Raw genomic sequence first — 27,294 nt, 5'->3', positions numbered from 1 at the left:
AAGAAGGGACTGCTCGACCTCTGTCAGGTCACCGGAGTGGCTGACCTTTGGGGTGGGGTTATGTAGTATCCTGCTACTGGTTCATGTTGCCATGAGAGCACGCGAGGCCTGGCCATGCAGAGCGGCCACGCAAGGAGGCTCTTGGGAAGCGCTGCGCTTGTGGAAGGAGAGACACTGGTGGACTAAACCACTAAATGGTTAAGACTGCAATTAAGACTGACACCCATGTAGTAAAAATAAACTGGGCACCCTTTAAAGTGGCAGAACTCTTAGTTAGTCTACTACATACAGAACAAGTGGCTGACTTAAGACACACTCTTTGCTTACCCTGATGTCATAGGTTTTCTGGCAATGTTGAGTGTCCCAGCGTTCCAGTACATATGGGGGGGTATTTCACATAGCAAAATAAGTAAGATTAATAGCCAAAATCAAAAGTGAAGATTGTCCAAGACGAATGTCCATGACCTCTCCTTCTTTGGCTTCAGCTGGGTAACTGAGGTTGAGAAATCCTGCTTTGTGAAATACTCCAAAGTTGCACTCTTTGTCGTTCCCTAGATAGTGGTTCACTACGGGAAAAACACAGGCTCGACTTAGCTTCTGTTAAGTCGTGTCACAGTTGGCCTAAGTGTCATTAATGTTTCAGCAAATCTAGTCTCCGTTATTGCTTAATCAAGTGGTTTACCTTCGTCCCCTAGGTAGTAATTCCCAACGCACTAGGGCTGGATTTGAGACACACCCTACACTAAACATTTGAGGGGCGGGGCTTCATTACGCGGGTGCTCACTTCTAAGGGAACGTGCACGGCCATAGCTCCGCCCCTGGGTTCTACGTCGTTGCCACAGCAGCAGCTGCTACTATCTGCAGCAGACGGAGGAGGACGAAAAGGGCTCTTACTTGTTTGAACCTCTTCAGAGTATCTTTTCTTTACTTAAGCTTTCCTTTTTAAATCATTGGCTTTGAAGTCCGTGGACTGACATCAGTCATGCTTCTTAAAACGGAGTTATGGAAATGTTTTCGTCGTGGAAAAGAGAGGGAGCTCTGAGTCTTGCAGTCCACTGTTTTCTGTAGCTCACTCACCGCCTCATAGCGATACAGTGGCTGGAGGGGGTTTGTGTTTTTGAGCCTTGCCGGATATTAAAGTCAGAAACCGACTGGAAAACTACCCATTTTCATCCTATTTGGAAAGGAGAAGAGCTGTAGTTTTATTTGTACCACTAGCTTGTTTTTGGGGACACAAAAAAATGGAGGCTGTAATAGAAAAAGAGTGCAGTGCCCTCGGAGGACTCTTTCAAACCATTATCGCTGACATGAAGGTAAAGCCCAGTCCTGTTTGACCTTTAGTCTATTTCTTTAGTTATGTTTTTTTTTTTCTTAGCGCTTCTCTTTTTATTTTTAAGCCTTAAGCTACCTGGCTAGTTTAGTTTTACTTGGTTAACGTAGCCTGGTTGTGGGCAGCCGTGAAGAAATGTTCAACTGTTTGCTTGTTTAACTTGCTCTGTCTTGATCGTTTTGGTTACTAAGGGGATGAGTGAAACATACAAGGCTGTATAGCTACGTAAAGCCAGGGTTTACAGGGGAATTCAATTGATTTTTAAAAAGTTCTGCCTAATTAAATGAAAATTAAGTGAAATGCTCGGTTCTAGAGGATCAGAATTGTTCACAGTGGTGGTGATGGGAACCAGACATCTGAAGCTTTAAACGCCTCTAAAAGCTCCCTCACAGAAAATTAGTACATGGAAATGGTTATGAACACGCTGCCTTATGACTGAGACATTGTTTTACGATAGTTTTAAGATAGGATTTTTGCCTTAAATGTATTTTTTAATCCATTTGTGGCACAGAGCTACTTGCAAGGTGTTATAAGGCGATATATTCTCCTAAGAAAACTTTTTTTCCCCACTTTATCACTATTTTACGATTGCAAACGTTCCATAGAAAAGCTCAGAAGGTGTGTAGGTTCACTGGTGATTTTGGATAGTAGATAAAATGGCTATATTTGTGTTGTAGACATTTTGATCTCTGATTCCTATAACCACTGTAAGGAAATCTGCATCAGTAAGTTTCTCTACAATGAACTTTTTCACATTACACCAGCGTGAATGCCTTGGTTTACATCTCACCAACTGAAGTATACAGAAATTTTGAGAAATCAGTGGACTTCCCCTTTATCAGTCATACAGTATGCAGAGATTGTGGAAGAACCGAAACTCATACTCAACTAAGATTGCCAAAAATAAAAACCAACAAACCAACTTGAGTTGAACTTTAAGTACTGTGTCCCTTGTAAAACTCTGGCTAAGTGGAACTTCTCAGTACATCCAGTATCTATTAGTATAAGCCCTGAAGTTTGTTTTGGAGCTTTTTTGGCTCAAAATGCTAAACACACGCGAGCAACAGCAAATCAGTCCAGGTTCTGAACCAACACAACAGTGTGAAACTGAACCCAGAAAAGGAATTAGGGGCAATATGTGAAGGACTAAAATATTAATAGCTATTGCTCACTTTGACCTTCTGACCATGAACAGCATTCCCATATTTCTCTAGTGTACTTGGTTAAAGTCCAGGATTGAGTAGTAACTAGTTTGTTTACTCAGTTCTGTGTGCCTAAGTTTAAAAAATTATGTATTTATGTATTTGTGAGGGTTTTTATTTTTTCATTCATTGTTTTCTGTTGGTTCGGCACCCAGACTACTTTGCTGCTTCATGTTAGATTAGAAGGAGTTCTTTGATCTGTTACTTTTTACTCAAGTTGGTTTTGGTAGCTATTTTTGCTTCTCCCAGAACCTATAATTCATTACTTGCAGATGGTTTAGGTCTCCTCACTTCTGGTTCATATACTTATATTTTATTATAGACAGATGCTAAAAATACTGACCTATTTTTATTTCAGGTCATATTACATTGACCAGCTTCTAGTCTGGTGCTGATCGTGGATAGAAATACAAAAAAAAAATCTATCAATACTCAGATAAAGTAACTAAATGATAAACCATTCCTAGTTGTGTTACGGTGTAATTCATTGTGCCCAACAGGAAGACCACAAGTCAGTTCACAAATTTGCTCCATCCAGCTCCTGATCCACCTGAACCAATCAATGAAGAATGCTGTATATCTGAAACAGGTGTGCTGGGATGGACCCAAAATGGGGACCTTCTGGGGTCTTTAAGGACCAGACTGGGAAATGCTGCTGTAGAACAAGAAAAAAGCCAGATGGCTAGAAATATGGTTTTCATGTTAGGGTTGAATTTGCTGTCATGTTCTGGAATCGACAATGCGTTTCTTCCTTCACGCATTCTGGTGTTTGAATGCACCTGTTAAAGGTCAATTAGGGAACCAGTATTGGAATTCCATTGAGCTCAAAGGTCTCCAAAGTCCTACACGTGGACGGAGCTAAACTGGGAGGAATGGCAGTTGCCATCGGAGCCAGTCAGCATCGTGGCTGGCATTTGGTGAAGTTAATCATATTTGCATGGGAGTTGTTTTGTTTAATGATGAACAGTGGGATTTATGTATGCAGGTCAGTGAATGAATCACCCTGGGTGAACTTAAGCTCAGCGCTGAAAACATTAAGTTATAGCTGCTAGTTGACTTCAGGAGTTTGTAACTTCTTGTAGTGTCCAAACTTTCCTCCTGTTAAACCTTTGCTACACTTCTAAAGTTCATTATTGTGCATTTTTGCTGTTGAAAATTATAGGAATGGTATTTATTTTTGAGACATGTTTGATGGTCATATGATGTCTTTAGCTTTTTCCAGCATCAGGTGAATACGAGCATCGTGTACCAATGCTTAAGAGTCTCGATGTAGCTAAACAAAGATAAACCTGAATGGAAAAGAACAAAATCAAATGGCTCAGTGATGCAGCCCTTTCATACTGTTGTGTTGAGCTGCTCCATTGTTTTGTAACCCAGCAGGGAGTAAACTTTCCAGGCCCGTGAAATATTCAACAGCAATCGCAAAGGCCTCCAAGGCCTGCATTCGTAAAGAATAGGAGACTAAGAGGGCTGATCTAGGATCAGATGTCCCTCTGTCCTTATTGCTCTGTTATATTGTGTTAATTTGCCTTTATGCAGGCCCCTCTTCTCACCAAGTAATTTAACCTTTATATAAGACAAATTTAAATCCTGCTGAAATCCTTATAGCATAAGCTCACAAGTTTTAGCCCTTACATTGTGTATAGATGCTGAACTGTTCCCAGGTCAGCAGCCAATGGAAAAGTCAAATCACTTTACTAAAGAGGCTTGTCCTAGGGGGCCGGTTGTCTCTCTGTCTCTCTCTCTTTCACCTTAAGCAGATTGAGTTGCATGGCCTTACATTCCTGAAGTCACTGGCATAAACAGCCAGTGCCTACCATCTTCCCTCTTGTTAAGGAGCTCCAAAGGAAAAGTTGGAATCAGCTTTTATTTTAACTTTATTATGTATAAGCAGTTGTTCTTTCTTTAAGAGCTGAATAAAACTTTATCCAGTCATGGGCCGTATTCCATTCTTATACTATTGTTTGCCTATAATTAAACATATAGAGACTCAGTATGTTTAACTGAGTTGCTGGCTGTTGAATGCATCTAGAACTAGAATTTGTGTTTGTTTCAACTCTAAAATTGTCAGCAAGTCATGGTCATTGGACCTTAAGCTTCTATTTTAAGGAATTGGAGTGTGTTTGGGATGCTAAATGAGATGTTATGTGAAGTTGTGTAGTGCTCTTATGATGTTGTCTGTGTTTTAAGTAATTTCATTAGACAGTTGAGGTTAACATGTTATTAAACATTCAGCAGCTGCAGTAACTGATCAGTCTTATGTTTGTGTGTCCACAGAGCAGTTATCCAGTCTGGGAAGACTTCGTCAGCAAAGCAGGAAAATTGCAGTCTCAGCTCAGGTAAGATGATTGTGCCTGATTGCTCTTTCAGGCTTGCCAATAACAGCCTTTATACCTCTACTAGCAATGATCCAAAAACAACTTAAGAATTACTTTTAATAGCCAGGATTAGGTAGAGGTGGGCAATATGATATTTTATCGTTATTATGATACACAACATGCTTTTATGAGCATATTGTGGATATCTTCCATACTTAAAGAATGCTGACCAAGTATGTTTCATGACAAAGAGTGCATAATTTGTCTTGTATGTAGGACGTTAAATGAAAATCGTTGTATTGACAGCCATGTTACACTACTAGTGCATGGTGTCTGTGTGACAAGCGCTTCATTTTTAGTAGGACTATCCACTGGAACCAATTGCCAGTTGTGCCCTCATGCTTACAATTCTAAAACGTTCCTCAACTTGAATGATGAGCTCATCCATTTAAGTACGAAATATAGTTTACTGGAAATTAAATAAAGTTAATGTTTTTTTTTTGTTTTTTTTGTTTTTACCAATAGCATCGGTCATTATATATTTATAGGTTTATGGTTAATCTGTAAATCATTTACCTCCCTAGTCCGAATTTAAGACTTTAGTATAGAGAATTAGGCTGAAATGTGTAAAGTGTAAAGGATCAAGCATTTGTGCAGGGGAAAAAGTAAGCATCCCTGTCGTGGTTACTTTTCTAGTACTCAAAACAAACGCAATGGCATTTGTAATATATTGGGTGAGAGCGGAGAGGGCTGATTAGTCATTCCAGAATTGATTCGGATGATTGATTTTTGTCATGCTAGACCAGTTTTATTAATAGACTATAAGTCAAGCAGGGTAATGCTGGTTAATTTACATGTAATTTAGTTACTGTTGATAGATCTGATTTAATGATAATGACCTTGCTGTCTGCCATAATACATAGCTTTTGTCAGACGTTATAATGATACAATGAAGTGTTGAAACTGTATCAAGTGTTGACTGTATCGGACACAGTGATGTTGCTGGGTTTTTTACATGCTGCTAAGTTGAGAGTGGTCTGCCACCAAGATATATCCAGCCAAGAGTGGTTCTGTAGTCAGAATCTGACCATTGATGAAGGGCTAGAAGTAGAGTGGAAAAATTTGATGTTCAATATCGAAGTTAAAGGGCAATTTTCAAATCGCAACCTCATGAAGTGCCTGTAGATAAGTTAGACCAATCAGAATCAACCAAACACCCAAGTTTTGTGATGACATAACCACAACTAACTGGCAGTCTGGTCACTACATTCAGCGTGTAAGCCTAATTCAAGCTAGAAAAAGGGGATATTTTGCTCTCTATGGCCAAAAAACAGGACTGGACCTTTAATTTCTAGAAAATAATCACAACTTAAATTACAGTAAGAATATTGGTCATAAAAATCACACTATTGTCCCAAAATTGTTACAGCATTAGCTAGAAGACTACCAAATTGTGCATCAACAGATGGGCTATAGTCCCTGATTGGGACCTACAAAGTAAGGATTTCAAAGTGCCTGGTAACACTGTACAATTTACAGCTCTTATATCTATACAGCTTTTATACATCTTCACAGATGAGGCAAACTCAAGCAAGGCTTAACTCTCTTGGAAGGAACTGAGGTGGCTTTCATTCCCTCCTCTGTAACCTGATGTCAGTCTGCAGTTAGACCTTAAATTTGGGAGATCTAGGTCATGAAGGACTTTTAGTCCGAATAATCTCTTGTCTTACGTGTCCATGTTTTCAAAGTATTATATAGAATTTAATATCCATTTAAGGGTATCAACATGAATCGCTTTTCCAGGATGTTCCCTAAACACTGTTATGACTCGGAGGCTGAAAGTCACTCAGTTATAATGATGGGATATTTCTGGAAATTACCATGATTGCTTTCTGTGGTCAGTGTCTGTGGATGTGGGGTGTTTTCACAAGCCATGTGATATCCAAAATGTAGTCTGTCACGAAACGGAGATTGCCTGACACATCTGGATTAATCATCATCTAATCAAATGTCACGCTATCCAGCCAGCTTAGCTGCCTCATTAAAAGTTTTCAGGGCCATGCATCTTAGGCCTTAATTCACTGTCACATTCTAAAGTCAGAATGTTCTAATAAGCAGATCTTCCCACAGACGCTTTCTAGATCCTCAAAGCCTTGTTTTGCGTTGATTAACTTTCACCCACTCATGACGCTCACTCAGTTTGCACAAGGAGTGGCAAATACACGAGCCCTCATTGTGCAAACAGGTCTGTTTGATGAGTATGAAATGATTCAGTATGAAGAGGAAGGCTATAGCCGTTGTACAGTTATCTGTGACAGACTGCCTGCTAGACTGTTTGGGCCAGTGTTTCTCAATCCTGGTCCTGGATTCTCTCTTGTGGCAGTTTTTGTTGTTTTTTTTTGCTCTAACACATCTGATTCACACCTGATCAGCATATTGTGAAGGATGCCATCAGGTTAAAATTGTTAGAGCAGGAAGACTGCGTTAGAGTGCTGACAGAAACTGGGAAACTGACTACAACAATGCGGTAATTACAAAATGCTAATTAAATGAGATGCACAGATTCTGGATGAGTTTTTATGAGATGTGACATATAATTGTCCACTTCTCCCGCTGGTGAAATGTGCAAACATTTGCCAAAGAACAGGGAAAAAATATACCTTGTTTCCGCATAACTGAAGTGCAAACATTGTTTTTTTGTCTAATATAGCAAAAAAATTAGGAGAACCTCCATACTTTCTTTTTCCATGTTGTGGGTGTATCTTCCAACAAGCACCTGAATGGAGACTGATTTTTCACATTTTTGGGTAATTCATTCAAGATGTAAACCAAGTCATTCAAATTGGTTTGACATGAAAAGCTTCATCATAGAGAAATTTACTACTCAAATTTCTTTACAGTGGTGGTGACAGAAACCAACTATCACAATGTCTACAACATAAATACAGTGTTTCCCACAGGATTTTGTTAGACTATGGTTGATGGACCTCAGTCAGACCCTATTGTTTGTATATGTTAAAGTTGATTGCATCAATCTGATGCACTTTTAGAGCAAAATTAAGAGGTTAGCTCTATGAAGACCTTGTAAACAGTTTTGTGCTTTAGTAATTTGAGCATAAACACACTGGTTGTATGGGTATGAAAGGTCATTCCCACAAAGCATGGTAAAGGAGTTTAGTTCACAAATGGTCAAAACTAAAAAACTAGACCATACATAGCATACATAGCACAAACATTATACTTAAAACAGCAGTGGCGATTAGCTTGATTAGTTACCGATACTTCAGCTTGATTAGTTAACATTACAAATAGCCTAGCATTACATGAAGAGCCAGCTTGCTCTCAGAGGCTGATAATAGTTACGTTGTCAGAGCATGTGCCGCACTGGCCACGACAAAGAATCACATCTCAGAACTCTGAAATATCACAGTAGCTCTGGTCAGAGCATGCAGTCATATTTTGGATCACAAAAATACACCACTAGATGTATAACCAGCATTGATTCGGACTTTTCCGTCTCAGAAACAAGCTAAAACTTTGCAAATCCAACAGTGCATCGTTTTAGGGTGAGGAGACAAGAGTCAGACACACAGGCGTTAACCTTCTCTAACTAAGCTACAGTTAGATTAACATTGCTTATCAATGATAATTTCTGCATAGACTTTATCTGTTTGCTGTCTTATATTGATAACAATAAGATTTTGTTTGGACTGGTGGATGACTGCAGTGGATGCTGTAGAGTTAATATTACTGACTCAAATCAAATGGTGTTGTGACCTCATAATGCCTCATATATATAGCCAGGTGACAAGACAGTCCAGTGTGTGGGTGATTGGTAGTGAGAGATGCTTTGCCGAAGCAATGGAGCAAAACACAGCGTTATTTATTATTATAAAAAGTGTGACAATATTTTTGGTACAAATTAGACTATGGTGGGCTGCCACAGTCTAGGCAGTTAATGGTAAACATTGAAATAGCCATGATATTTGCTATGCAAAATGACCAGTCAACCTACACATGTCTTCTGAGTTTTATATGTAGTATTGATGAGATTTTAAATAGTAGTAAATCTGAATAGAAATGTTCTTTGGGAACTATTTTACCTTCTAGTTCCCTGCATATACTTCTCTGCCATGAATGAATAATAAAAAAAAAAAAACATTTAGTCCAAAAGCTTATCTCAAAAGCGTTGTAAAACAGTGTCTCAGGAATTAGTTAACTTATTTATAACCATTTTGTCTTATAACTTCCTGTGATGTTGCTTTTAGTGAAATTGAACACCTCATTTGTCTGGTTCCTAATGAACACAGGGGTCTGAGTCTCAGTGACTGAATCCCAAATGGCTCCATTTGGGGCTTTCAGTGCATTGTATGGGTGTAAAAGCCCTTATTTCATAGCCTATGTAGTGCGCTATGTTGGGGGAGGCTTGAAAAAGTGCAGAGCGATGGGACTTCAGAGAGTTCTAGAGAGTTAACACAGTTAACACACACAGCCTCTACTTTTTTCCAAATAAAATGTCTTTTTTGAGGTGTAGCTCAAAGGAGACACAACATCCTTTTAAAGCTCAGATGCTGAAGATAGCAGAAGTGTTGATTAGGTCTGGGTTCAGCTGAACCGTCAGCCTTTCTGCTCTTGTTTTGTGATCACTAGTTGGAGCTGCCTGTTGGGAATTGGCTAATGAAGTTCAAACGCTCTGTAATTTAGCCTGTGTCTCCTCTTCCAAAGCAGCTAAGATGTTTTGCTCCAAGATTACAGCTCTTCTGGCCATCGCTGTCTTTTGTGGTTAAAGTAGCTAGTGTGTTTTTCCTGTATGATCTTACCAGCATGACATTTCTGAAAAACCAGCGTGTCCTCCAGACCGTCCATTGGTTTGTTTTTGCCTTTTTGCCCGTCTAATCTGCAAGGCAGCTGCTTCCGTAGCTGGTTGTGTTGGTCTTTCTTTTTTCATTTTCCTTTTTTAATGTTTACTACCAGTTTGATCAGCTACGCGTTAGACTGACACGACCACGTTTGCAAAGGTTTAGTAAGCGGATTTCTCTGTTATTTCTCCTTTTCTTGCCAAACTAAGCCAGCAGTTTATTTATTGTGTTTTGAGACTGTGCAGGTAAAAACAATCAAACATCTCCTCCTCCTTGTTCTCAGTCTAATATTAGAGAGGAATGTGTAGGGTTTTTGCTTTCTTCGTCCATCATGTGGCATTGTTTATGTGTTTTAATCACAGAGAGAAGCACACTTTTAACTTCACACTGCTCCCTTCAGCGTGGGGGCTTTTAAAACGATGTTAGGTTGATTAGAAACACGCTGTTTGTTATACGATAAGTCGTGTGGAACTCTCGGAGTCAACAACAGGCCTCACTGTGGAACATTTTGTTTGGAGCCAAAAAAGGAAGATATAGGACTAGAGGCCTAGATAAATGGTGATAAAGGAGGAAGAAAAGAAAAACAAGTATAGATTAAAAGATGTTGAAATTTTTCCTCTGGGTGGATTTGTTTTTTTGGGTCTTGCCTGTCAGCAATTTCATCTTTATCTGTTCTGTTACTCACACAAGGCATTGTTTGTGGATCTGGGCATGTGATGATCAAATCATGCCGTTGTGGAGAGCAGGGTGTAGCACTATGGTAGCGTGCTTGTGGGTAAGGTGTCTGTTTTGCCTTTGGCGCCACGCTCACTGGAGGCGAATCTGATCCTGGCGACCTCGGCTCGTGCTCCAACTCTCGTCCGAGTGCTTGGCGTGCCTCATCACATGACCTCTCCACTGTGGATACACAAGATCGGATTTCACGTTCTCTCCGCTGCTGACGGGCGTTCCAGCTATGGAAGAGGAATTCCTGTAGTTCCACTCATCTCCTTGACTTTTTTCTCCCCTTTTTCCTCTCTTTTTTCTTTCTCCTCCATATCAAACCCGGTGCTGTGTCTGCAAAGACTTTATCTGGACCCATTATGGAGCTACAGGAGGTCATTAAAGGCTCTCTAAGCAGCTGGCAGACAAAGAGACAAGCCGACACAAAGGAACTAAGCATTCAGTGCAGTCATTAAAGAAATGAACTGCCTTTAAATAACCATTAACCTACACCCCTCCTATCACCGTCCTGACAATTTTCCTCAAACAACAAAGCCACCTCTGACAAGTTCCTGAACCCAGGCCAAGCATAGCAAATGACCAGATGCCCTGGCGCGTGTGTGTGAGTGTGTGCATGTGCGTGTGTGTTTTAATGGGTTGCAGATAAGGGTGCAGAACAATTGACCAGCTTCTGTTTCTGCTTGTGTTCGCAGGACGACGGTGGTGGCGGTGGCTACTTTCCTGGACGCCTTTCAGAAAGTGGCCGACCTGGCCACAAGCACGCGAGGTAAGTAGCCGGTGCCTAGACGGAAGAAAAGAGAATGTGTTAAGGAAGGGCTTCCTGTTGTGGTCCATTGTCTCAGCACAGCATCCTCTGCTCAGAGGGCTGTATAAAAGCTTTTATCATTGTTAGCAGTTCTTCACATCGGTTTTGCTGCGATGGGAAAGTGCCTCTCATGACTCGCAGAGGAAGCAGAGACGACTCCAGACATGCCTGAGCTCTCGCTGCAGTGAATGTGTCTGTTTGTGATGGTGTTTCTCTGGAGGATGTCCTTTATGATGGAACAGGGTCATTGAACTTATTACCCATTTTTACCCATCTCCCCCAGGACACCATCCTGATTCTTAGCGGTGCCAGCTACTTACAGTTTTCACACATTTTTGTCTCCTCTGTGTTCTGAACTCACCCTGAGGACATACACAGCCTGTCAAAAGTTTGCAGTACATTTTTCGAAATGTTTTAATACAAATGAGCATGTATTTTATTATTTATTTATTTATTGCAAAGGCATACTGTTGCTGTCAGACCAAAACCTCATATCTTCAAAATGGTAACTTTACAGGAGAAGAAAACCGTAGGAAAACCGTATTTGTCTTGTGATTGTTTTTTTTTAAATAAAGGAAATGAAGTTTCAAAAGATACTGTGAGCTCAACAGTCCATGCAGTCCAAATATGGAAACTATGTTAAAAAAACACCCATGGATTCATTGTTTCTGTGATTTCACAATAAACAACTAATTTATTTATCCACTTATTCAGCCTACAGCAGTTTAGCCTGGCCCATTAACCGTGAAGTTCTAAGCAGCAAATCAGAACAGTAACAAAAACAGCTTGTTTAAGTGTAAAGGACAAAGGCAGGTTGGAAAATGCTCATGTAAAAAGGAATTATTACTATTATTGGTTTATAGAACCACACAAATGTTATAAGTAGACCTCAAGGGAAAAATTAAATACAAGAAAAACATATATATATGTAACGTTCAGTGGAAGTTCATGTAACTGACAAGGTTTTTGAACAGAATGATGAATGGTAACTTTACAGGAGAAGGAAAAACATACTTTACCTTGTAATGTTAGTCAACGGAACCAGACATTTTTCCAGGTAATTCAGGGCCATTACTTTTGGTCCATTCATCTTGAAATTTACACACAATATAAAGGACAGTAGGTATTTTCAAATTATGTCAAAGACTAAAATGAAGATACAAGGTTTTGGTCTGACAGCAGCGATATATTTGTGACAACATACCCCATACATGTTATCACCTTGTTGTGATATCAGCACTAATCAGTGCTCAAACATTTTAGGTGTTTTAAACCGCCTTTGGGCCACAAGATTTTCAAAATGAACTTTTAACAGTAGTTTCCAAAATTTTGAAAAACTGTTAAATCATTTAGGCCTAGTATACTTTTCATAACAAAGAAGATACTTTGATGAAGGGTTAGTATCTAGCTATGTCACAGTATCCACTGCAGTATGTTTATGTTAACAAAACCTTTTCCGATATTTACTTTTACTTAACTGAATTCTAACTACGACTATATTAAAATTTCAAAAAGGGTAAAGGCATCCCCAAACTCTTGATGGGCGGTGTAATACTATAGGCTGGTCTGTGGTTGACCAGCTGACCAGCCATTCAGCATTTAGTTTGTTCTTTTACAGACTGAGATAGGGAGTGAAATGAAGAGGTGCATAGAGAGAGAGAGGCGAAGGAAGATTAAGGCCTGTATTGCACTGCCTGTAGTAAAGTAGCAGTACTCAAGCAGCCTCTCATCTCTACACACCCAGGCCTCTACAGGCTCCTATTAATAGTCACCTAGAAATGTGCACACATTCATCACTGGCCTCTGGAGCAGGGAGGAAATAACAGGCAGCCTGACTGCAATGGCCGCGTTTTATGGCTTTGGCTCTAGTCTATGCAGGTCTGACTGGCTTGGAAGGGAAATGACAGAGTTGCATTCAAAATCCTCTCATCTGCCCCAAAAGAGGCAGCATGATGCCAGGTGCAGTTTTGTGGTGTATTGAGAAAAAATAAAAACAAACATACATGCTGCGTACAAGTGGGATATTGGTGAAAGCTCTCTTGACCACACAAAATGTGAAAACGCCCAGCAGGGTCCCTCGTCCCCTTTTCCACCGCCCTGAGGGTGCAGTGGTAGGCCCTAATTGTCGACTCTGGCTATGAGAGGGGTTCGATTTTTATGTGGTGAAAAACCCAAAAGCCTTTAGCTTTAATGAAAAGGGGGCGAAGTTCTAAATTTACAGCCTGCCCCCATCGGGCAGCTTTCTACCCTTTTTTGTGCTTAATGATGTGTAGCAGTTGCCCCAGCTCTCTCTCTCGCTCTCTCTCGCTCTCTCTCGCGCTCTCTCGCTCTCTCTCTCTCTCTCTCTCTCTCTCTCTCTCTCTCTCTCTCTCTCTCTCTCTCTCGCTCTCTCTCTCTCTCTCTCTCTCTCTCGCTCTCACACACACACACACACACACACACACACACTCTCAGTTTGCGATTGAAAGCTCGTAATCTGATGTCATCAGAGAGTTCAGATAGGCTCTTTAATGGCATCCATGTGCCTCTGTGATGGTAGTAATTACCTGACAGACATTAAGTCCATTATCAAACAAGTCCTGGCTTTGCCATTAATCTAAACTGTTTACGCTGGAAAGCACAGCAGCCATCCATCCAAAAAATTGTGTTCATTAGAACCAGAAGGTTGATGAGAAACTTCATTAGAATTAGCACAGTATTATGTTGAATTTTTGAAATTCGCTGTTAGCGTCGTCCCCGGGTTTGCATGAACTTGATTGTTTTGAGCAGAAACAGCTTCCTACTCATTTTGATGTAAGCGAGCCAAGCTGTGATATTGTAGACAACTATACCGTCTTCTGAATGCACCTCCTAGCCTTCAACAATTGATATTATTGTGTGTGTGTGTGTGTGTGTGTGTGTGTGTGTGTGTGAGGGAGAGTAGGCAAGTCGTTTTTCAAAAAAAAAATAAATAAATAAAAACACATTATCTGAACCTATTTTCAGTGCACACAGAAAAAGGAGCTCTAAATATGGACTGCGGGCTTCTTCCTACTGACGGATTGAGGAACGCCTAATCGATATCTGCGGCCCCTTTCTCCACCAGCCTGTTTCATCATGACAGGTTATGTGGTAACACCACACTACCTACCCTGCCTGCTTAAACCGGTGAAAACAAACATGCTTTCTAATTACAAAAACTTTGTTCTTGTTTGGTTTGGAGTTCTTGGTATTGGTTAATAGTTTTTATATTGTTTGGTAGTTTTGCTGTAGGTTTCATAATTGTTGCCTTTACAGCCTATAAACACTTCTTGTTAAAATGATAAAACTGCTAAAGCTTAATAGTGTGATGCAGGCTAAAGGCTGCTGTTACTGTGCCTATGCCTGGGACATTTAAATTGTCCAACATGATTGGCAATTGCGTAATGCTGGAGCCCAGCATGGTCCACCTCCCAAAAATTTTTAGACAGGCATGTCTTTTGTGCATCTTAAAGCCATGGACGATGTGTTTTTGGACATTTAAATTGTCCAGCTTGGTTGACAATCATGATAAATGGAAACAGAAGTTGACTATCCTATTGTCAATCAGCTCAAGCCCTCTGTGCAGCCAAAAGCAAACCAGAAAAGAGCTGTTAAGAGCTGTTTGCATAGTGTTTGTATGTTAGCTCTTTTGGCTAATGCTTTTTAATGTTTATTGTGGCACAAGCAAGAGGAGAGCTTCTGGGACTCATTTGTAGTTTTATGCTTGCCACTGTCATGGGAAACTAATTTAATTGTGTGTGTGTGTGTGTGTGTGTGTGGAAGGGTTAGGGTGAGGGAGTTCAGCCTTTGTCCCAGTGGAGGTTGAGTCGGCCAGGGCGGAGGTGTAGGGACCGATTGTGTACGTTTTGTTGTGGCCAAGTCTGAAATAGAGCCACACAACAGTCTGCCTCAGCTGGACTGTGGGTGGGTGCCTGGTGGGAGGCTGGTTCTCTGATTTCTGTGGTTACATCACATTCTCACTCATACTCACACGCAAACACAGTGATCTGTGCACTTTTGTGATAACTAGGCATGTAAGAAAAACCCTTGGTATCATGTATCAGAAGACTGAGCTGTTGACGTTGCTTCGCATCATATAGTGAAACCTGTGGATAAGCAGGATTAGTCTAAAGTGTTTCATGAGCCACTCCTCATCTACTCTCGTGGCTGTTTTGTTGTTTTTGTAGTTTGTTTTGTTGTTCAGTGTTTGCATTGTCGTGTTTGGACTGTTATTTGTTTTTAATGTTTGATAATATCTGTTTGAGGTGAAGTATCGTGTGCGTTTTTTATTTTTAGTATTATTTTTTTACATAGGAAACTATGTCTGTTGTCGGGAACGGGGTAGGACAGAATCGTGTCTGGAATCACGTTCCATCCCTGTAGCACCGTCTCCTGTTTCTTGTTCCTCTTAGTTTCTTGTGTTCTTTTTTTTCTTTGGCGGTTTCTCCCTTCTTGAGTTCTTTGTGTCACCTCAGCTCTCGTTTGTAAGCACTGTCTCGGTTTACTGCCAGGTATATCAACACAAGGTGGGGATCCCTCCTCCTGGCTTCAAATCTCCAGGGCATGCAGCAGTCTCCATGGCAACGGAATGGAAAGAGCATGCATGTGTGTGTGTTTGTCTGCGTCTCTGTTTATGTCTGTCTGTGTTTGTGCATGAGACAGAGAGTGAAAGAACCCGTTTAACATGCTACAGTTCAATCTTATACCCCAAACCATTTAGCGTTGCTCTGTCTCACACATCTAGACCATTTCTCCTTCACAGCTCCATTGTGTTGATCTTTAGGTTCTGTTTGATTCCAAATAGGAGCGTTTGATGTTTTATTTAACACCACCTCCCCTCCATCCTTCCCTCTCACGGCCCCCCGTGTCAGCTCAAGGGCCTAATGTTTTTTTAATTGTACTACACGCGTGTTGGAGCATGAACCTTCTCATCCTGTTAAACCCTTAAGCGTAGCTGTCTTGCTGTATCTGTGTTTATGTTTGTGTGTGGCCCGCAGTGTTATTATCTCAGCTTCATCACTCCACTTTCTTTTGTCCATTGTTGTTAACGTTCTGTGACGAGACGTGTTGTTTGTGTTCCTTGTTATGTACCAACCTGGACACGACTGTGGAAACTGCACACTGACTATCATTTTCTTTTCTCTTTTCTCTGATGTACTGCCTCCTGCTAAAAGAACAGCTCACACAGCATTGAGTTTTTCGTCATCAGTGACGCACGAGGGGAAGTAGGGCCTTGTCACACTTGCTCTGGTAGTAGGCGGACTGCGAGAGAAACACTCTTCATTTGTGGCGTTGCCATAGCAACAGCTTGGCGTACCTCTGCTCATTCAAAACTCTGCTTAATTTAATGGGAGCCTAAATCACCTTCAGCCTGGTGAATCGTCCAGTAAAAGCTGGGTAAAAACCCATGTCTTCTAGATATCCACTCTCAGGATTATTAATGTAATATCATAAGGCTTACAGCAGCAGAATTATCTGAAAGTGGGAATTAATAGAATCAAATGACTTTTGGCTCAAATATGTGATCTTCCGATGTTTCTGTACTGGGAGGCGATCAGTGACCATGACTTGTGCTGAAAGGTGAAAGGTTTTCTTGTACAATATCTTACTCACACTAAGTCAATATTTTTGGCAAAGTCTGAAAAAAATACTTTTGAGAGAAACAAAGTTAACAGCATTTTAACTCTTAATGGCATTAACCACATATAACAGTTTAGTACATCGTCCAACAGTGCAGTGAGTAGCAGAACTAGCAAAGATGGATATCATTACACTGACAATAAGATACCAAACTGTTGAGATGATAAGTGGGACTCCTCATCCAACATGTCCACTGAAACACTCCAGGAAAATGCAGAGGACAAGTGTGTGTTACTACCAGAGGCAGGAGTTTTATGGAGTATGCAGGCACTGACTTAATGGCAGAGCACTAAAAGCCTTCCCACTCTTGCTGAAGTTTCTCAAGTCAACCTCTCTGCACCTTGTTTAAGTATGGGCAGTGAGATATTGTTCAGCACTGCTTCAAATATCTTGAACAAGAGGAGGAACTGGACAGTCGTGCCAGAAAGCTGAAATGTACTCTATGTGAAAAAAATCCATTGATTGTCATGTTAAGCCTAATGCAAAGCCATGTACCCATGACACTTGTTCTGCAATGAAATATTTTACCTTGCTGAATTTGTTTGTCTGAAAATTTTGTGACATTTGCTCTGTGCTTACAGCTGCAACAATTGCACAAATGTTTTATTTTTTGCCATTAACGGTTGAAAATACAATTGAAAATGGTTTAAGGCAAATAAGCATTTGGCCTTGAAGCTGTAAGTAGGTGAAACCAATCTTCTTTAGAGTGGATGTTGGATAAGCTTGAATCAACCACCTTTACCTGAACATTTATATGATCTGCCCTCATAGCCGCTTTGCTCGAAAAAAAAAAAGATGCTGCGCAGGATTACGCCCCCACATATGCAGCAACAGCGGTCAATTAACATTGTCGTACACTGATTTTGTGTGTGTCTTTTGTAGCTACCTTCACTGCCAGCATACGCACTATAGTTATGCTGGAATCCTGTACACAGGATTACAGAGAATTTAGCACTGGTGATTTGATGCTGTTATATCTGACTGAAGGAGACAAAGTGGGCACAGGTAGAAGCAAGAATGAGGGGAAAAGTTTTAGTTTTCCTATCCGTAGTAGTATTTAGTAGTATTTCAAGGAAGCAGGATTTCAGAGTTTCATGTTTATTGACCAAGCCTGTCCATTAAGAGAAGTGGTCAGACACATTGCTTCTGGACAGACTTTTTTTTAAAGCCATTACAAAAATCCTGCTTAATCAGATACTCAGTGCCATAAACACGGGGAAAAGAGCAAATCACGAAAAGCACAGTACAGGGCTTTTTGGCTTTTTCGTGTCAAGACACATTAACATCCTTCCGCCCTCTAACTTCCAGCAGCCTACTGTGGTGAAAATAAAGTGCTTCAGTTTAAGGGGTTATGGATGGAACAAGAAACAGGTGTGCAGAGTCTGCCGATTACTCGGTCACTCTCTCATGACTGCCTCCTCTCAGTTCTGTGCCATGCTAGGCCACACCTCTGCCTGCTACAGATGTGAACCCTCTTCTTCGTATTGGGGCTGCAATTTTCATGCTTCTATGAGATCCAGATGTACACTGCAGGCCACAAGTGTAAAAGCAAGCAGAATTTTTTTTTTTTTACATCTAAAAGAATCGCGCTACGTTCACATTACAACCTCCTGGCTCAATTCTGATTTATTGCTCAGATCCTTTTTAACTTGATGGTTTGCATTCATATAGGTAAGCAACTCAAATCTGTCGTCAATGTGAAAAAAAAAAAACTGTGTCCTGAAATGGCCTGCGTGTGGACATCCTTATCAAAAATGTGGATAAACCACATGCATCATAGACAACAAACAAACGTACCAGCAGAACAAGCCTTCATCGCAAAGATAGTGCACTCTGATCAGCTCTCAGCTGTGCATTATAAGAGTAAGCTGTAGATGAAAGGGGGTCAGATGCATTGCTTTAGCAATCACATTTGGTGCTGCTGCCTTGTTAACGCTGAATGATGCCGTGTGAGTCGTAAAAAATAAACACATGAATTCAGTTTTCATTAAGGTTGCATGGCCATGAATCAGATATGCATCTGATCTACGGCTATATATGGAAGTGGCTCAGATCTGATTTTAAAAGATCAGATTTACATGGTCACACAGTTCTAAAAACATCATATCTGTGTCAGGACTGAAGGCAGAAGGGAATTGTGTTCCTTCAGCTTGGTAATGTGAACATAGGCTTGGATCTGCATTGACATAGGAATTGTGGGGCAGTGCTGATAGCCGATATTTTTTGTGTATGCCAGCCAGTGCCAATGCATAAATATTTATTTGTGAGTCCAAGCCATGCCTTCAACATGGTGGTAGTATGACGAAAGACTGAATGAGGAACAGGAGAGAAATCGGGCTGGAGTTCTGGGCATCTTCTGCCTGGCGCTAGAAGGCCGGACCCACCCCACTTTTAACTGTGGTAGGAGTGGGGAACAGGGAGGAGATGGGGTGGTGGTGGGGAGTGTGAAAACTTCGTGACGGGAAACAGAAGGTAGACACACACATTCAGTCGCACCTAGGGGCACGTTAGTATCTCTGATTTCCCCGACTGCGGGAGAAAAACCAAGCAGACATGGGGAGACCATGCATACTCCACGCAGAGAGGACCCTGGTTGCCCGGCCGGGGAATTGAACCCAGCCCCTTCTTGCTGTGTGGCGACAGCACTACCCATCGTGCCACAGTGCTGCCCCTTGACGGTAATTTGACATGCCTAATTCAATTCATCAAGCCTTTAGGAACATCTTAGCGTGAGAATCAGGTGGATCTGATTTAAGCTGCAATAATACTCTGCAGGATAGTCATCAGGAGCAGAACAAATTAACTTTCAGTTAGTTGAACAGTTGTAGTTGTGCTTGCAGGCATTTACCCTTTTGTACTACATTATAAACAAACATGCTGCTGTCTTGTTATCCATTGAATAGTGATTCTTCCCAACTGTTGATATGGATTGTAAAAAGGATTCTTTGGTGGGTTTTGGAGTGCCAAGGAACATCGAGAGATGTATCTAGATTGTTCTTCCATTTGCTCATACTGCATATAAAGTAGTGCCTGTGCCTGCTGGCTGTGCCTATAAAGCGTCCGGTCACTGAGGTCTGTTTACTCAGATGCTGTGTGCCAGTTAGCGAGGCTGGAATCTGACCTCTTTAATAGTGTTGTCCAGTTGCCAGATTCGGCAGAGGATGAGTACAACATCAAGTTTCTTTCTCACACTGTACTTGACTGTACAGGGGCACAGTAGCTTGGGTCACAAATAGACTCTGGTAGTTACTGATTGAACTAAATTAAAGAATGTTGATAGTAATAAAGTAAATTAGAATCAAAGATCCACTTTTATGACCCAAGTTAGAATGTTAGTCTTCTGTTTACAGCTTCCTGAGTAGAAAGCCATGCCAGTAAGTCTTAGCATATGCCACTTAATTAACTTAGCATATGCCACTGATGCATCATTCAAAAGTTTCTGCGCCTTTCAAGTACCACTGTGACTCTGCTGTCACAGAGAGGGTTTTTTTCCTCCTTTCTCTCTGGACAGGTGTTTTTCTGCTCACTTTGGTTTGCTGGAAATTCCAAGGACTGCTGTGTTTTCATAGTCTGAAAAAGGCATTTACGTTTGTGTCCTAAACATCTCAACAGCGATTCATATTTTATGGGGCTGTTCTAGTATCACAATCTGGGGCAATTTACTATGTTCACAAACCACCTATATAGAGATAAAAGTTTGCTAGTACAGTGTTTTGTTTGTTACCTTTTTTTAGCATGTTGTTATTCCAGTCTATATTGCTAATTTTTTGTCAAAGTTAAATCACAAATGAATTGTCATTTGTGAAGAAAGTATGTTCTTCTTTGTCTTAGCAGAAATGGTACCCAAAGTTGCCAGCCTCAGCAACTAACAGCTCATTTGAATCTCCAAAACCTTTCCATCCACATATCTGTATCATCTGAAGCAGGGGATTGCACCATATTGCATACGTGGTTTGCAGCACATTGCATTCTCAGGCTGTAATCAGTAAGGGAGTGTGGGAGTCAGGTGTTGCTGCAATCGTAAAAACAAGGCAGTTTCCTCAGCCCCCCCCCAGCCTGCACACCCCCCCAGCCGCCTCCGGTGCAAATGGCCGGCAGGCGTGTGCTTAGCTGTTTGCCTTAAGCTATGTCACTCCTGAAATGTTGCCTGCTCAAGATGAACTAACCCACGTGAGGGAGAATTTCAGCATGAACTTAAGGCATCTTGTTTTGTCACCGGATGAGTAACTCCATCTTTGGAGAGCAGGATTTGTGTTGTATTTTCCTAATCCAGGTTTTTCTGACACACCTTTATGTCTGTACTGCGTCAAAGACTGAAGCGCTTTTAGGAGTTTAGGAGTTTAGCTTTTTCTTTCTCTTCTTTAGGTTAAGACTGCTCTTCCCATTCATCAGCTCAGTAATCATACTGTAAATACATCCTAATCTTTCACTGTCTTCAGTCTTTCGGATCTTTCTTGCTCTTGCATGTTCTCCTCTCAACCCTCCCCCTCAACTTGTTTACTGCAAGGCCATTAATTATGTAAGATTTAAATGGATTTTTTTTCTGATTTTATTAAATAATTAAGTGTCATCCTTACGCTTCAGATAAACTGGCCTTACAGTTGTGCTTGTTGTAAATTGATTTATTCCTGTTTGACATTTTAGTTTAAATTGAATCTAAACTTTCTCAGAAGAGAGAGTCAAACAGACTGCCTGTAGAAAAAGACTGCAAGTGAAGCTCAAAGCAAGACATGCAAAATAAAAAGAATCCCTTTCAGTTTTTTGTGTGAGCACCGAGACCAATTCATTTTTCCGTTGATGCTGATTGCTCTCAGATCATATTTTCCCCCCCGAATGTAGAATTGCTCCCTGTGGGAAGACTGAATGGGCTTGTGTGAACGTCTGTCTAAATGCTTTGACTTTATTTTGTTCCGTTGTGAATCCAGAAGCGCTGGCGTGCCCGGCCATTCGAGCTACTGTACTGGTCAAACACTTGGCCCATTGTGAGGTCTCTCTCCGGCCGAGGCCCGGTGATAGGGTTCACAGGCCATAGCCGCAAACAAATGGGGATGAAGTCACTGCTTTCAGCTGCATTGAAGGCCACTCATGCCTACTGGGGCTCTTTTAGCTGAATTCCCCAAGGGGGCCCAGCCCCTGCTCAGCCCCAGAAAAGTGGGAGTGCAAGCACTGAGGCCTTGGCTGTGAACTAGGGCGCGTGGGGAAATGGCACGGAACTACGCTGTCCTGAAAATGCCTTACTGTATGCCCTGTTTTGCAGACTGAATGCAAAGAATCCTATCTTATTAGTTATATACTGTAGATGCTGTAGGCTTTTCTGAACTGTAGCTTGATCTTGCTTTAGTTTAAACCCTTAAAGTCTAAACCTTCGGGGGTCAGATGAAACTACTCCACTGAAGGATCGTTTTTGCTTTTTGGGTCCTGAATGCCCTTGTAAACACCAGGGGAGACTAATCCTAGTTTAAACCTCTTATTCTGTGGTGTTTGATGTATATGGGCTGTGTCCTTAGAGCGAACTCTTGCACTGTCTGTATTTACTGCTTAGTGTGATTCAGAAATCTCTTCAATACCCGTATTTTACTCATGCTTCTTGGGAAATGTTAAGTGAAGTTGAACAGCAGATGGCAAAGGTTGACTTGCACTGTTTCGGCCATGTTGGACAATTTGCTGCCCGCCAGAAGGATGACATTTTTGCGTTGTATTCTTTGTTAAGCGTCTATGTGTATTCCTTAAATCTTTAATTTCTCTAATGTTGCTCAACAGCTGAGTCACACCTTGTATAAATAGGCACAAAAGCACCCTAATGCAGCCAAAAGTGTCTGTGATGCTGACAGAAGCAGAGCAATGAGCTCAGACTCGTCGGAGGAACGATCAAATTTCTGGGGAAACCTGTTTGTCTCTCTTTCTGTCTCCTGGAGTGTTCCTACAAGCATGATTCATTTGTTTTGAGTCTACTTATGAGGCAAATGTCAGCAGCCTCTCTTGCCTGAGCTCGTCTTGCATCATTGGCAGTGTTGCAAGTGTATGATCTGCCAAACCTCAGCCATTTTTTTGCCAAAAAGGCTGAATCACAAAGACCATTTTAAGGTGGTAAAAGTCATTATATCTTGGTAAAGCAAGAGTGAATTGTAATTGTAATAACACTTGAATGCTGTTTTGCAGCCATGCTCTGCTCATTTTGTTTCAAGTGTCTTTATGTTTCACCCTCTGATTCTCTGAGACAGTTCACAGTATCATGTTTAACCTCCTGGCTAATTTTCTTTTTATACCATTGCAACACTCCAAAGCTCAGGATAATCACTTATGGCATGTTACAACGAACGCTAGAAAACAACTGTCTACAGTCTTTACTTTAGCCTGAGTGAAAGCAGCCTAAATTTGACTCCAACACTGTCCTATACAACAAGTCCATTCATGTACACAGATCACAAGGTGGATTTTGTGACTGTAGGTTCCCACTTTGCATGCTGTAGTATTGAGGTAAGAGACAGTGGCCCTTATTCAACAAAGTTGCGTAAAACAGAGCACAGATTTGACCGCCTTGAATTACACATGAAATACTGTGTGTCTGATTCATGAAACTTGCACAACGTGGAAGCAGAGATCCGAGTGCAAATTATGAATCAGCTTCAGTGTGTGAAATCAAACACGAGCCTACCAGTACCTCATTTACATGTCATTTGCCTGAAGCACACCCTAATTCACGCAGATGTTTCAGTAGGGAGCCAATAAAACAGCAGTTCGTGAGCCAATGTCTATGCTCGCGGGAGTTTGAGCATGAGCAGAAGAATGCACTGCTTACGAAACTTCATAGTGTTAAAATTATGATGACTGAAAAGAATAAAATGTGAAATAAAAGTTCAGTTGTTAAGATGGTGAATGATGTGATTATGTGATTATTTTCCTGAAATAACATATTTAAATGCTGTATTATTGCAGTGTATAAAAAGTGTCTGCTATGTTTTGTGTTGTTTTATTTTTTTGGCAGTGTCAGTAATATAAAACAAAAGCACAGTGTAACATATGTTTAAATGGGACATGGAATAGTTATACACATGAAATAAAATCTGTCTGCTTTTGTGCTGGATTGCGATGTGCACAAATGTGCACAAGTGTTTTTTCAGGGTGATGTTTCTTACACTCTTATCAGATATGAGTTTATACAGATATGCCAATGACGTTGACGAATAACAAAACTGTGAAATTTGTGTACTTTCATTTTTCAATCAGATTTGGCCATACACAGCTTTGATAAGTAAGGGCCCGAGGGACAGAACATGAGATTTTACTGGAATGCGCAATAAACAAGGTTCTACAGCTCTTTCTTGTTAGCACCCTTACAATGCATTCGGTGCTTGTTGGCAGTCACTGATTTTTTGTGTATAGCCCATGGTAGTTTAGCTGTTGCTACTTTCACACCCTTTTAAATCTGTGTTTCTGTAAGTGCATTCTTAGAGGTTCAGCTCTGTCTCTGATCTTATTTGTTTAGTTGAGACTTTCAATAGCCTCGTGCAAACTGTGAGCCATTTTGTACTACCAATAAACATGTTTTCTCTCTCCCAGCATATCCTTTCTGCACAAATATTTTTGTTTAAAGCAGTGACTTGCTGGGAAAGAATGGCCCAAACCCGCATGGGCTCCTCTTGTGGTGCAGCGATCTTCCAAACATCCCCCCCACCACCATTCTTCCTCACTGAAAGCAGACTTAGCCAAGCCCCACTGACGTGGCCATCTGAATGAGTCTCATCAACATGGCCATTTTCTATAGTGGTCTGTGTATGTGTGTGAGAGACAGTGAGTGGATCGGCTAGATGTTGAAACCTCAGGCCTCGATACTTTGTGGTTTTCCTGATTGGCATTCAGAGCCTGACTGAGATATGGCAGCTGACTTGAGGGGCCTTGCAGCGACAGACGAGGTCTTCGACCGCCTCTCCAAAATGCAAGCCACTGAAAGCTAGCGTCAGTACAACTGTGCCTCTGAGGCATAACAGAGTATACAGTGTACAGTATGGGATTGTTTTTCACTCTTTTTCTTACCAAACACATGGTTACAATGATGATCTTTCAGTGTGGAGCTCAGGACTTTTCTTGCTGACGTTTTTTGTTTTACCTCTTGTTTACGTGTTGTAGTACAGGATTTGGGCATAGTCTGGTGGGGGAGAAAGAGGTTATGGTTCGTCTTTGGTGGTATATTATGATTGTGAACGGCTACCTTATTTTTCCTCTCAGTAAAGACTATCCTCAGTGGAGAGTTTACCTTACAAGAAAAAAAAAATAATCTCCTTTCTTTATAAGTCTAATTCATGGAACTACCTGAAAGGCCTTTGTTAGGGCCTCCTAATTGAAAACCGCCCACTCGGAGCTAAGGATGCACACTGCTGGCAAGCTGAGCTCAAAAGCCCTAATGAGGTGGTCATGGCCCACCAGTGAACCTGCGCCAGTCTAGGGGAGCTTTTAAGTAACTGGGTGGGTGTGAAGATAATAATCCCATTTTTACGTGGCTGTCTAGACAGACTCTGCCATTTACGCCTTGCATATGTTTGTGGTTACCATGAGCCGATCAGACCCTGTGCACTCTTGCTAAGTGCTGTTGGACTTTGACTCTGTCTAGCATTAACTACTTTTCGTCATGTGTTGTTGCTGTTGTTGTCCTGTGTGTTGTTCCTAAAGGGTGATTTTTAAAAGTAAATATGACCTCTGTAAATCAGCCAACCGGTCCACTGCCGGGAGAGGTTAAAGTTCTGTTTATAGTTTACAGCCCTATCATTTGGACAGAGCTCAGAGAAGTAGGATACTAGATATTCTGTAAGAAGAGCCTTGGTGATTAGTGGTCAGTACTCACAGCCACTTGACCCCCTCCCCATTCCACAGATGAAACTGGGGCGATCGAGGATGCTTGGTGCTAACAGAGTAACAGAGCACAAGAATTATTCCAAGTCAACAGGCTAAAGGATTATAAAGTTCATCACAGTCACCTGCAACTTGAAACCGATTCCTGAGCTTGCTGCAGGCCGCTGGCTTGCAGCCAAGCTCAAGCCGAGCCATTAAGCGCTAGCTCTTTCCCACCTTTGTGTCAATCCTAACTACCTAATAAATGGATGAAATACTGAAAGCTGAAAGGTTTAGGTGTGAAAGAAAGCTAGCAAGGTCGCAGTCAAGAAATATCTGCTTTAGTAGGCATAGCAAGGAGTGACTGAGGTGGTGGTCAGATGTGAAGTCACATTATGAGAGTGTCAGGGAGTACCATGGTCCACGCAGGGGCTTCTCACGTGGCTTAGAAGATCTGTCTGCCCTCTCTGCCCTTACCAGCTTTGTCAATGCCTCTCTGTTCAGGAGGACTGTGGCCACTGGGATAAGCAATTAAACTTTTAACATGCATACGCAGCCATAAGCAATTAAGCATTTGATAGAGCACGGAAGATACGGTCACCTCAGGCCTAATTTACAATGTGTCCTGAATCAGGGCATTGCTTTCTAAGACATAAGCTGGTCTTTTCATCTTGTGGAAAAGTGGTGACAATCCAAAGAAACAGCTTTAGAGCTAGTAGTTAACAGTACATAGACTTTATTCCCCATTGGTGTACTGATTTGTGTGAAGCGTGCATGGCCTGTATTCATGCAGACTTGTTTAAGTCTCACTATATCTGTGGTTTATTATATTATGCTTTCTATAATTGTGTGGTTGTAGTGCATTTCCTAGATCGCTTGGAATGCCTGGTCTTCTCTCCTTTGTGGTCAACTAATCTGAATGGTTAAAAAGTCAGTCAGAGATGCAGCCAGAGTGATGGACATTACACAGTAAATATGGTGCATATGAAAGCTTGCCAAAGCATAACTCAGTATAATGGTGTGGAGTGATTACTGTATATAGCCCCTGACAAGTTTCCACAAGACTTCCAGCTGACAGATCATTCAAAATGCTGGAAAAAGCACAGCTAAATTCAAATAAGTAATTATTCGCTTCGTCTGGAAATGTGAATTGTAGGTCTAGACATGATGTTTCTCACAAAACTGCTTATTGAACATCCTGTTGTCTGTGAAATTCCTCCTGTAAACCAAACAGTCGGAGGAGCATTCCTTTTCAAGACAGACTTCTATTCTACCAGCTTTTTATGAGGTGCAGTTTGTTGTGCTTGCACCCTCGGTTTCGACAACTTTTAGCACACGTTATTTCAAGGACACTGTGTACAGGGAATCAACAAAGGCTCTTGTCGCCTTGGGAAGGCTAAGGACAGTAACAGATTTTTTCCTCTCCACACGCAGGGGGAGGCTCATCTGGCCGTTCCCCTACCTGGGTCGACCATCTGCCATGGGAACACAGTATTCAGAAGGTTTTGGAAGGCGTCACCCTTTTTCAGCTGATCCAATCACAGTGTTGGTGCATCTCTTATAATGCCAGACCGTAGGATTCGGCCTGGAG

The 27,294-nt window shown here is 41.3% G+C and overlaps 1 protein-coding gene across 2 annotated transcripts in view; it reads left to right on the top strand.

Annotated features, from left to right (window-relative positions):
* The first annotated feature begins 811 nt into the window (after window positions 1–811).
* Window positions 812–27,294, top strand: part of LOC118821717 (protein MTSS 1-like) — a 67,962-nt gene continuing 41,479 nt past the window's right edge. For both annotated transcript variants that reach the window (XM_036590457.1, XM_036590454.1), the window contains exons 1-3: window positions 812–1,313; window positions 4,810–4,871; window positions 11,125–11,198. In XM_036590457.1, the coding sequence (XP_036446350.1) occupies window positions 1,242–1,313; window positions 4,810–4,871; window positions 11,125–11,198 (208 nt within the window). In that variant the 5' untranslated portion in view covers window positions 812–1,241. The remainder of the gene's footprint in view (window positions 1,314–4,809; window positions 4,872–11,124; window positions 11,199–27,294) is intronic.

Source organism: Colossoma macropomum, unplaced genomic scaffold, assembly GCF_904425465.1.
Source record: "Colossoma macropomum unplaced genomic scaffold, Colossoma_macropomum, whole genome shotgun sequence".
Classification (NCBI taxonomy): Eukaryota; Metazoa; Chordata; class Actinopteri; order Characiformes; family Serrasalmidae; genus Colossoma; species Colossoma macropomum.
This window is presented reverse-complemented; position numbering and strand designations above follow the sequence as displayed.